This window comes from Engraulis encrasicolus, chromosome 7, assembly GCF_034702125.1.
Source record: "Engraulis encrasicolus isolate BLACKSEA-1 chromosome 7, IST_EnEncr_1.0, whole genome shotgun sequence".
In the NCBI taxonomy this organism is placed as follows: Eukaryota; Metazoa; Chordata; class Actinopteri; order Clupeiformes; family Engraulidae; genus Engraulis; species Engraulis encrasicolus.
Window position 1 is genome coordinate 52,088,205 of NC_085863.1, and position 12,333 is coordinate 52,100,537.

The window sequence follows — 12,333 nt, forward strand, 5'->3', positions numbered from 1 at the left end:
TTTCACACACACAGACATTTTTCTCTTTATTTGTTTCCTTTCGTTCACACACATCGTCATTGTAACAATCCTGCAACAAAGATCACTGTTTTTCAATTAACCTTTTACCTTAACCGTTTATGTTTTTTATATCCCAATACAACTTTTTCAGTCCATTTTTGTCCATTTCAGGAAAAGAGACAGGGCCATCAACTCTCTCTCTCTCTCTCTCTCTCTCTCTCTCTCTCTCTCTCTCTCTCTCTCTCTCTCTCTCTCTCTCTCTCTCACACACACACACACACACACACACACACACACACACACACACACACACACACACACACACACACAAACACACACACACACACACACACACACACACACACACACACACACACACACCACTGTATAGAGAGGGAAAGAGAGATAACCCTAAGCAGCTGGGTAGGTCTGATCATGCCATCATGTTATTAACAGAGATTAGTAGCCACACAAAGACAGTAAATTGCTTTTGTTTACGGGGCTGTTGCAGCGGCATTCAACCAACAATACCAGCTCCGCGGGGGTTGTGATGGTAATTTGGGAAGCCTGCCTTGCTGCTATTTAACTTGCGAATAATTGGCACTAACTAGTTGCAGTGGGGATAAGCTCTCCCAGACAGTGTGCTCAGGAGGTGCATTCCTCCTTGCAGCCCACTGTTATGTGGGGCAGATTTAGAGAAGTCCCCAAGCCAGAGGGGTGAAGTTCCCATTCCTATAGGTAAAGTTCAGTTGAAGGTCAGTTCTATTGGGGATATGCTGTAAGAAGATTAACAGTAATTGCAGACTTTGTGTCCCCTTTTGTCTTCCTGGAGCAAAAACTTTTTTTTTCACTTCACTCAGTCACATGGGGGAAATTTAAGGAATCACTGCTGCTGGTTTACATCTCATACAGTATGTGTACTGTAGACTGAATTGCATCAGCCTATGATAGTTATTGCAGGGTATGCTGATGCATTCTGACATGACTTACTACATTGGCAGGGCCGTAGCAGCAAAGTTTGGGCCCATGTACAATCAGCTCCAATGGACCCCCTCGGCAGTGGTGTAGTCTACGTAAAACGCAGGTATACGCAGTATAACACTTCCAAATTTAGGGGTTTCAGTATACCCACGTAAAATTGATTGATTCATTATTTAGAATAGCACATATATACACTGTATACCCACTTCAAAATATGCTCAAGTATACAGTATACCCACCATAAAAAGTAGACTACACCACTGCCCCTCGGCCATATATAGTGTACATAAATCGGACTGTGTGTGGGCCCCTTTATTGCCTACATGGCCCTGGCCTGGTGCCTCACACTTTACAACTCCTGTAGGACACCCCTGCTGTACATGTACATTGGCATTATTACGCAGGATAGTATCTGTCTAGCTGTACATTTTCATTTTATAATTTAATTGCCCCCATAAATAAATATGGGACAAGGCCTACAATTCCTTTTGACACCACTTACCAAAAGTTATGGCGTCAACATGACCAGTCACTCGGATGTTAATTGGAACGTTATCATGTAATGGTTTTATTTTCCCAATCGTAAAGCAAATACGGATTTGTCTGCATGGTATTCGCCTGGCCACACCTACCTTTACATGCAAAGCATGGTGGCCAATTTGGAGAGGGCGTCGGTCGGTCGGGGGCGGGGGATGAGAACGGATAAATAGATAGCCAGGGGGGGTTACCTGGTCACTCACTGGTCAGGACGCACACTGGAGCTCACTTGTGGATACTCTGGACACTACTAAGTTGGATTTATTCAGTTGACTGATTACCTTTCCACGGATCTTCGCCATGATCAAGTCAGCGACCTGCGCTTTGTGGATCTTACTGCTGGGTTCGTGTCTACCTTTGCCCGCGGAAGGAGGAGGAGAGTTTTGCCATGGTTGGTTAGACTCGTACAACACCTGGCACAGAGGCTTCTCATGTCCCGAGCAGTACGACAGCGTAGAAGCGCGCTATTGTTGCGGGACCTGTAGCTTACGATACTGCTGCACGTCTGCCGAGGCCCGACTGGATCAGAGCACCTGCGAGGCGGATGACTTTACGACCAACAATGGCAAAGGCAGGACAATGTCACCAACGAGTAAGTCAACTTTCAAAACTTGATGTACAGTGGAGGCCTATGGCCAGCTCCATTATACCAGAGCTTCCTTTTAAAGTATGTCTACTAGAAAGTCATGTTAACTAATGCTGTTTATTTCCCTCTCTGTTTCAGTGCCCACATATTTGCCATTTGTGATTGTGGTTGGCGCATTCCTGTCCTTCGTGCTGGTCGGAACGGTGGTGTCGGTGTGCTGCTGCCATTGTTTGAAGCCGAAGAGTGCAGACCACCACAGCGGCCTGACCCCCACCCAGACCAGCTTACTGGAATCGGGAGGAGCGGGAGCTCCAGGGGCCCTGACCCCATCCAGAGACTCCAGCTCCAGTGGCAGCTCCGTGGGACGGTCCACAGCCACCACCAGGCCGTCAGGTTCCGATGGCACCGTGAACGCATACCCACCCATGGGAAATATGTACCCGACGCTGGGTTTGCAGCAGCCCCAACACTTTGCATCCCCTGCCCACTTGCAAGGACAGTTCTACCAGCCATACCTGAACTACAGTGTCCCACCAGAGCACACCATGATCACAGCTCCGGTCTTTCTGGACACCCACGCTGCGTACAGACAACAACACGGGCAGCCATTTCCTCAAGCCCCCATGCACACAGAGCCCATCTGTCCTCCTGGGATGACCCTCTGACAGCAGCCCTGAAACTTCCTGGCAGCTGACTGAAAGACATTTTACTAAGTTGAGATTTTCAAAATGGTGACTGGTCACTGAAATTTTGTTAAGAGAGAGGAATTCAGACTGTTTTTTGTTTCCCCTCTGTGAGGTTTTTTTTCATTTATAACAAGGGTTCCTGCCCTGGCAGGAAGACACTTCAGTGTGGACTTAGTCCAGTTTAATGGGTAGAGCCTACTGAGTGACCTTTGAGAAGCATGACCATTTTACTCTTAACTTCTTTCTCGAAGTATTCATTCATTTCTATGAAATGTCTTATTTTCTACGAATGTACAGTAAAACTGTGAATAAAGTGTTGCTATTTATGCTTTACCCAGTTTGTTTTTGTCATGATGATGTACCTCAACTGCTCTTGATATACTTTCTCCTGTTTCACTGTTATAGTGAGGACAGTAAATTCAGAGGTTAATGAGAAGTGTGAATGTGCCTGTGAGGAGATACGTGGGGGTGGTGCTGCGTGGAGGCCAGAGAACAGCAGGGTGAGAGGGTTCACAATAGGCAAGCTCAACTATCTCCCCAACTGCCCCATTGGGCTCCTCTGAATAAGTATAGGTATGGAGAGAAGGGGAGAATGAGATTATCTACTTGACACCTGGGGGATGGGGATGGCTTGCTTGCCCTCAGTTTGCTGTAAGAGGGGGGTTGGTGAGGCAACCTGGTGGGTGGCTAAGCAAATGCGCAAGAGCTTATTAACAGCCTGAAACCACACCGCTGGTTTTTGCACACCAACCCAATCAGGGCGCTGGCTGGCTGTGATAACTTCATCAGGAGTAAACTGAAATGTTTGTCTTAATGTCACAGTGAAAATGTAGGCTAGTAATTTTTGGTGTTCATATCAGACAGTCTGGTCTTCATAATCAGACATAACTGAAGTCATCCTGGAGTATTAGAGCTCCATCTGCTGACCAGAAGTTTTCTAGACACGGAGGAAAACAGAGCATACACATCAACTGTTATATTTTGGTACTTAACGTCATATTACTAGTGTGGTGTGCTTTCACCATTCTGGTATGAAAGTCTTAAAATGACATAATGCTGGCATGGTAAATGTTAGGTGTACAATGTTAGATGTTTGATTTGTGTTCACATTTTACAACAAATATAACATTTGTTATAACACGTTTTCTGCTAATCATCAATTTCTAACACAAATCGTTGCCTGCCCTCTAATACAGCTACAGTGGTCTTTATAATTATTCTGTGGGTTATGTCTTTGTGTAACTTCAGATACAGTAGATTTTTAGTATCTGTTTTCGCTGTCTGTTAACATCAAGTTAACATCATTTCACACAGAAAGATTAAAATCCTATTCAAACCCTATGATGCTTAGATTTTAATCATATTATCTCGTTTCCAGAAAGAGAAATAAGACTCTTACGAGCATGATACATTTTTATTTGTGGAGGTATACTACTAAAACTGGCCCATTGGATTTTTTTTACATTGATAAAAAAAACGGTTGTGATAGAACATTCAAAGGCTTCAACAAAAAACAGAATTGAAATGCATAGTAAAAGTAATATAGTTTATAATAAAATCAACAGGGCAGGAATAATGGCACAGTCCTTTTGACAGTATTTGAGATTAGAAATGGTCTGTGGTCTACATTGTGTTCTATTCTGATTTTACATCAATTAATTTATTAAAAAATGTATGAAAAAAATTGCACTTGAACATTTTGAAATGATAAGGTTAATACTGAAATACATCAATGAACAGCACAAACACGTTTCAGTTACAAACAAAACAACAATAAGCAGACATGAACAAGTAAGCAAAGGTTGAGTATCTCACACATCTCTAACTAATTGGTTATTTCTTAAAGAGCTTTAAAATGTATGCTACAATTTCATCTCATTACCTTAGAGCAAAAGGTCTTGAAAAAGGCCTTGTGAATTACCTTTCAAGACACCAAGTGATTTAACACATGTGCTGAAAGGAAATTAAACAAATCCTAGTCCATCAACTAAAATTTCACTACACCAGACTGTGAAAAACAAACCATACACATTTGAAAAACATATTTCCCTTTTTCTTCATTTCCCCCTTTTTACCTCTTTAGTGTTACAAGTCTTTTTGCAACAAGACAGACAGGAGCTCACACAGACAGTGTAGAGAAGTCAAAATGCACTCATTCATCCGGTTTCCTCTTTGGCTTCTTGGGGTTTCTTGAGCGACTCTTGGCCTTACAGAGGGGGCAGATTGGAGCATTGCGGTGGATTTGTTGATGGCAAGAAAGACATGCCTAGGGAAGTAGAGAAATAAGAGTTAAGGCATATGCAGATGTAAATAGAATTAAAGCCGCAAGCGGCGTTGTCGGGCCCTCGCACCTACGTTGCAGGGCCGGGGCATATTGCCAGCGCCCCATCACCAATTGTGTGGACTTTATTGTTCGCCTTAGTGAGATGCACAACTTAAAAAAACTCCCAAGTCTGTAGCTCAAAGTAGATGTTGGCCCCGCCCCTAAACATGTTTGGGGCGTGGCCTCCATTTCAGGCATATACAAAAGGTAGTATTCATTACATGCATACATTTGTGTGTTTGCACGGTTTTAAAGCACTCAAAACTGAAATGGTGGCCAACTTCCTGTTTTAAAATGCCAAAAAAGTCAAAATATGTAACTTCCTGTTGGGCGTGGCCATATCGTTGTATGGACTTTATTGTGCGCCTTAGTGAGATACACAACTTAAAAAAAGTCCCGAGTCTTTAGCTCAAAGTAGATGTTGGCCCCGCCCCTAGATATGTTTGGGGGCGTGGCCTCAATTTCAGGCATATACAAAAGTAAGTATTCATTATTAGCATACATGTGTGCGTTTGCAGGGTTTTAAAACAATCCAAACTGAAATGGTGGCCAACTTCCTGTTTCAAAAGTCAAAATAAGTGACTTCCTGTTGGGCGTGGCCATATCGTTGTATTGACTTTATTGTGCGCCTTAGTGAGATACACAACTTAAAAAAAGTCCAGAGTCTGTAGCTCAAAGTAGATGTTGGCCCCGCCCCTAAATGTGTTTGGGGGCGTGGCCTCCATTTCAGGCATATACAAAAGGTAGCATTCATTACATGCATACATGTGTGCGTTTGCAGGGTTTCAAAACACTTCAAACTGAAATGGTGGCCAACTTCCTGTCTTAAAATGACAAAATAGTCAAAATATGTCACTTCCTGTTGGGCGTGGCCATATCGTTATATGGACTTTATTGTGCGCCTTAGTGAGATACACAACTTAAAAAAAGTCCCGAGTCTCTAGCTCAAAGTAGATGTTGGCCCCGCCCCTAAACCTGTTTGGGGGCGTGGCCTCCATTTCAGGCATATAGAAAAGTTAGTTTTCATTATATGCATACATGTGTGCGTTTGCACTGTTACAAAACACTCCAAACTGAAATGGTGGACAACTTCCTGTTTTAGAATTAGATACCTAAATTCATGGAGCCGCCATCTTGGCAAATTACGAGATATGAAAAATTCCTTCGCAATATATCATCTTCAATGCCTTGACCTCATGTCCACAGAATATGAAGTCAATACGATGTACGGTGTAGGACAAGTACGTAAAAGTACGTAAAAAATGCTAAAAAATGCCAAAAAAGTCAAAATATCTCACTTCCTGTTGGGCGTGGCCATATCATTGTATCGGACTTTATGATGCGCCTTAGTGAGATACACACCCTAAAAAAAGTCCCGAGTCTCTAGCTCAAAGTATATGTCGGCCCCGCCCCTAAACGCTTTCGGGGGCGTGGCCTCGTACCCGTGTTCCATCAGGGGTTAATATTCGGCGTCTGAGTAGCGGGGGGAATCACCAATGTGTGTACGAAGTGGCGTAAGTGTACGAGCACCGGAAGTACCCGGAAAATGGCCCAACGCTACAGACTACTAAGGAGAAAAATAATAATTAAAGCCGCAAGCGGCGATGACGGGCCCTCGCACACATGCATTGCAGGGACGGGGCATGCCACCTAGAATGTTGCTATGCCCCCCCAGGAAAAATAGAGTCTGTACGACGTTCGGTTCACGAGATATTGACGAAAAAGTAATTAGCATGAATTAGCATTGAAAATTAGCATTAACATTGTCATGATTAGCATGTCGCTATGACCCCCTAAAACAAAAATGGAGTCTGTACGACGTTCAGTTCCCAAGATATTGAAGAATTACACTTTTCCTGCCATTCCTTTGCCTACCACATGGTGGCGCTATACCTTATCTACATTTCAGGCTTATAGAAGAGTTAGTATTCATTATGTGCATACATGTGTGCATTTGCACTGTTTTAAAACACTGTAAAGTGAAATGGTGGCCAACTTCCTGTTTTAAAATGCCAAAAAAGTGAAAAAAAATCTCACTTCCTGTTGGGCGTGGCCATATCGTTGTATGGACTTTATTGTGCGCCTTAGTGAGATACACAACTTAAAAAAACTCCCGAGTCTGTAGGCCAAAGTAGATGTTGGCCCCGCCCCTAAACGTGTTTGGGGGCGTGGCCTCCATTTCAGCCATATACAAAAGTTAGTTTTCATTATATGCACATATGTGTACGTTTGCACTGTTACAAAACACTCCAAACTGAAATGGTGGCCAACTTCCTGTTGGGCGTGGCCATATCATTGTATGGACTTTATTGTTCGCCTTAGTGAGATACACAACTTAAAGAAACTCCCGAGTCTGTAGCTCAAAGTAGATGTTGGCCCCGCCCCTAAACGTGTTTGGGGGCGTGGCCTCCATTTCAGGCATATACAAAAGTAAGTATTCATTATATGCATACATGTGTGCGTTTGCAGGGTTTTAAAACAATCCAAACTGAAATGGTGGCCAACTTCCTGTTTTAAAATGCCAAATATGTGACTTCCTGTTGGGCGTGGCCATATCATTCTATGGACTTTATTGTGCGCCTTAGTGAGATACACAACTTAAAAAAAGTCCCGAGTCTCTAGCTCAAAGTAGATGTTGGCCCCGCCCCTAAACCAGTTTGGGGGCGTGGCCTCCATTTCAGGCATATTGAAAAGTTAGTATTCATTATATGCATACATGTGTGCGTTTGCACTGTTACAAAACACTCCAAACAGAAATGGTGGCCAACTTCCTGTTTTAAAAAGCCAAATATGTGACTTCCTGTTGGGCGTGGCCATATCGTTGTATGGACTTTATTGTGCGCCTTAGTGAGATACACAACTTAAAAAAAGTCCCGAGTCTGTAGCTCAAAGTAGATGTTGGCCCCGCCCCTTAATGTGTTTGGGGGCGTGGCCTCCATTTCAGGCATATATAAAAGTAAGTATTCATTATATGCATGCATGTGTGAGTTTGCAGGGTTTTAAAACACTCCAAACTGAAATGGTGGCCAACTTCCTGTTTTAAATGACAAAATAGTCAAAATATGTCACTTCCTGTTGGGCGTGGCCATATCGTTATATGGACTTTATTGTGCGCCTTAGTGAGATACACAACTTAAAAAAAGTCCCGAGTCTCTAGCTCAAAGTAGATGTTGGCCCCGCCCCTAAACCAGTTTGGGGGCGTGGCCTCCATTTCAGGCATATAGAAAAGTTAGTATTCATTATATGCATACATGTGTGCGTTTGCACTGTTACAAAACACTCCAAACTGAAATGGTGGCCAACTTCCTGTTTTAGAATTAGATACCTAAATTCATGGAGCCGCCATCTTGGCAAATTACGAGATATGAAAAATTCCTTCGCAATATATCATCTTCAATGCCTTGAGCTCATGTCCACAGAATATGAAGTCAATATGATGTACGGTGTAGGACAAGTACGTAAAAGTACGTAAAAAATGCTAAAAAATGCCAAAAAAGTCAAAATATCTCACTTCCTGTTGGGCGTGGCCATATCGTTGTATCGGACTTTATGATGCGCCTTAGTGAGATACACGCCCTAAAAAAAGTCCCGAGTCTCTACCTCAAAGTATATGGTGGCCCCGCCCCTAAACGCTTTCGGGGGCGTGGCCTCGTACCCGTGTTCCATCAGGGGTTAATATTTGGCGTCTGAGTAGCGGGGGGAATCTCGAATCTGTGTACCAAGTGGCGGAAGTGTACGAGCACCGGAAGTACCCGAGAAATGGCCCAACGTTACAGACTACTAAGGAGAATAATAATAATAATAATAATCATTCGGAAAACAATAGGGCTTCGCACCGAGAGGGCGAAGGGCCACCGCGTGGCCCTTGCACTTCGGTGCTCGGGCCCTAATAATCCTTAGGAAAACAATAGGGCTTCGCACCGAGAGGGCGAAGGGCCACCGCGTGGCCCTTGCACTTCGGTGCTCGGGCCCTAAATATGATTACTGGTTGATTGTTTTTGAGATGTGTGTGACATTACCTGCATCATTAGCGACCTACAGAACTTGTGGCGAATGATCATGCAATTTCAGTTGATATGTTATAACATTATTATTAAGTATTATTACAAAATATGATTATATTTAGCAGTGGTATTATGAGGAGGAGGAAGGGAGAGTGCATACTGGACAGAAGCCTACAGGCCTGATCACCAACAGAGAAATCCACATCCTCTAACACTGGCTTTGTCATAGCTACTGTATAGCCTCCTCACAATCCATCCATCCTCACAGCAAGCATCAGTAGGACCGTGACTCATAGTGTGCAGGACACTACAATCAGTGCATATAAGAAAACCGCACATTAAGAAATGTGAGAGTTGATTTAACATCTTCTAGACTAGAGTGTTAGAGTGTCTAGAGTAGTCCCAGAGTGCTCTCTACGTGTTCAATTAACTGCAGTTTTACTGTGTGATGCAATGGCCAGCACATGCAATCATGTAGGCATGAGTGGTGGTGTACCTTCATGGGAGGTGGCTGCTGTCGGAATGTGGCCGGCTGCCTGGTGTCTTGTTTCCTAGCGACCTGAAGTTGTTGTGCTGCAGCAGCAGCCGCCGCCAAGGATTCTGGGATGGGAGGCTCCAGGGGCTCCTGGGTCTGCCACTCAGCTTTTTGCTTCTCAAAGTAGCTGAAAAAACACAAAAAAGTGGTCACAAAAAGTTTTGATTAAAGAACGCAAAATCTGACTTTGCACAGAGGACATATTCACGTTTGTATCGACTGCTGGCACTGGGGTGAAAAGCATTCAAAGCATGGGAGGCATTTTAATGACGATGTGCATTTCCAGACAGGCATCTTAGTGGACACCTTCGAAGCTGCAGAGGGCAGCTGTCAAGATTCAAGATTCAATATAATTTATCGCCATGTCAACGCGGTTGATGGGAATTTGTTTTGGCACATCCCCCAACATCAAAGACACAATGAGCAAAAACACAAGGCAAAGCACATTCATAAAGGACAGTCAGCCATGTATCAAGGGATGCAGACATTGGTTGAACAGTAGACAGTACAGTGAGCAGTAGACAGACCGCTAAAGGTCCACTGTGCAAGATATTCCAAACATGAAAACTTGCCAAGGCAGGGAAAGTGAACATGCAGTGCAATAATGGCTGCTGTGAGATTATTGTGTATCATTGGTCAAGGTGATTCATGAATATGGAGGATAGGCCTCGTCTTCATGTACATACACATCTGAAATGGAAAGATAATAACCCTATTTGAAATTGATAGTGCTGATAAATATTTACGTACACACAAAATACATGTTTGTGAATGTGCAACACAAATTGTGAACACCTAAATATTACTCACGGCACCTTTAACACTACATGCCTTCCATTTTGAACAGTCCCCTTCTGTGAGTGGAGCTGCGTTATAACACCTAGTTGTGATAAAATGTACAAGTTCAACTCACTCCAATGACAACTTTTCCGTTCCTTCACTAAGCTCCGGAAGCCTGTGCAAGCCAAGAGTTCTCCTCAGTGCATCAACATGGTCTTTCAAAGGCTTATATTCTTCATGGAGTCTTCTGGTTGAGTCTAGCAATTTGTTCAGGTCTGTCTCAGACTGCTTTATGGTGTTCTCCATCTGTGGATACATTGCATGACAGTAGGCTCAGCGAAGCAGACGCACAGTATTTTGTTAGAAATTATGAACAGCGCCTTCCACAGCTGAATTTCCAAAGTTGGCCTATGGAATAAACACTTTAAGTCCTACAGCTGAACAGGATAATGACATATTGCCATAATTTGACACAAGATCTATAAATGTAACTTAAAATATAGTATTTAGATCATTTAATCTGTATTATTTAAATGAGAGACTGGACTTTTACCACATTAATATCAGCATGGATCAGTCTAAGTTCTTCAACATGAGCCATCTTCTCCTGCAGGAGTAGTTCCATCTCTTGCTTGTACTCCTTTAGATGTTTCTCCTCCCATTCCAAGGCGTCGAAATCAGTCTTCAACCGCGACTTCAGTTTCTCCAACTGGGTAGATTTATCTCTGAACAGACCAAACAGTCACAAAACAAACCCGGACAAAGGAAACAAACTAGCAGTAAGGACATAGACAGAGAATGTCAAAGAAATACAACCGTATGGTATTGTTATTGTAACGCAAAAACAGTGTGGAATTGCTGCTGCAAATGAATGGCTACTACAGTGTGTGTGCCATAACACAAGAGGTCCAAGCAGGTTGATTAGGTTCTGCTTCCAGTATTTGACACTGTGATTTCAAAAACAGTAAGAATAGGCCCTACATTAAATCCAGACCACCGTTTAGTGAGATAGCTTTCACCTTACAATAGTAAGCTAATTTATAACAGGCCTACAAAAACCTGGCAAATCGAATTTGCTACCTACCGTAACATTAGCAAACACAGAATGGAATACCAGTGGGAATTTTTGAATGGCTTTGTGTTTTGGGAGAAACTTCGAGCAAAACAACCGATATTAGCGGCTAATAATAGTCCTTGGGCTTGTTCCAAGTGTGAGGTTTCATGCCAGAAAATGCTGCTTGGACGAATTACTGACGAAGTGGTTAGTTATGACAGAGTTATTACCAGTTGAACAATCGAAACATGCCTCAATTACTTCTCAGCAAAAATGACTAAAAAGAACCAAGCCCACTGGAAATAATGTCATTAGCTAAGCCAAGCTAAGTCAGCAGTGTACAATGGTGTTGGAAGTTATCCTAGCTAACTCGCCGGCCACCCACATAGGCTAGCCAGATGTGAAAACCAAGAAGTTCAAAGCGAAACTTTCCCTAATTTGGAGCCATTTACTGATTATCTGCATGCATTCTTGTTTTACCTGATTTCTCTTATGTTTTCCAGTTTATACATAATGTCTTGATCATCCATGATTGTAGGAGGAGGCTGAAGTTGTTGGCAGGGGGGACAGAAGCAGCACAGATTTCCTAGTCCAGTGAGACAATGGCAATGGCTAGCAGCACCCAGCTGCGGCAAGCAAGTGGAATACCGAAGCGTGACACCTCGGTTGAACAGACGTTCTCCATCACAACATTCTGCCTTTGTTGCTGTGTTCCACGTGTACAAAGATAATCGTATTGTGGGTGGGTGCATTAGCGCCACTTTATTTTATTTAATTATATTATTCCCGCTTACACTGCCATTTCTGGAACAGATATGTGTAGTGATATTGAATGGATATATACTCA

The 12,333-nt window shown here is 43.1% G+C and overlaps 2 protein-coding genes across 2 annotated transcripts; one reads left to right on the forward strand and one right to left on the reverse strand.

Moving 5' to 3' along the window:
- The first annotated feature begins 1,734 nt into the window (after positions 1 to 1,734).
- shisa2a (shisa family member 2a) lies at positions 1,735 to 3,066 on the forward strand. Its single transcript, XM_063202642.1, has 2 exons — positions 1,735 to 2,110; positions 2,243 to 3,066. Exons 1-2 carry the CDS (start codon positions 1,819 to 1,821, stop codon positions 2,767 to 2,769), a joined length of 819 nt encoding a protein of 272 aa, XP_063058712.1. The 5' UTR covers positions 1,735 to 1,818; the 3' UTR covers positions 2,770 to 3,066.
- A 1,119-nt stretch (positions 3,067 to 4,185) lies between these two features.
- zc4h2 (zinc finger, C4H2 domain containing) lies at positions 4,186 to 12,198 on the reverse strand. The gene is made up of 5 exons (XM_063202643.1): positions 11,967 to 12,198; positions 10,986 to 11,157; positions 10,566 to 10,738; positions 9,614 to 9,779; positions 4,186 to 5,056 (listed from the first exon to the last, which is right to left on the reverse strand). Exons 1-5 carry the CDS (start codon positions 12,014 to 12,016, stop codon positions 4,943 to 4,945), a joined length of 675 nt encoding a protein of 224 aa, XP_063058713.1. The 5' UTR covers positions 12,017 to 12,198; the 3' UTR covers positions 4,186 to 4,942.
- Between the last annotated feature and the right edge of the window lie 135 nt (positions 12,199 to 12,333).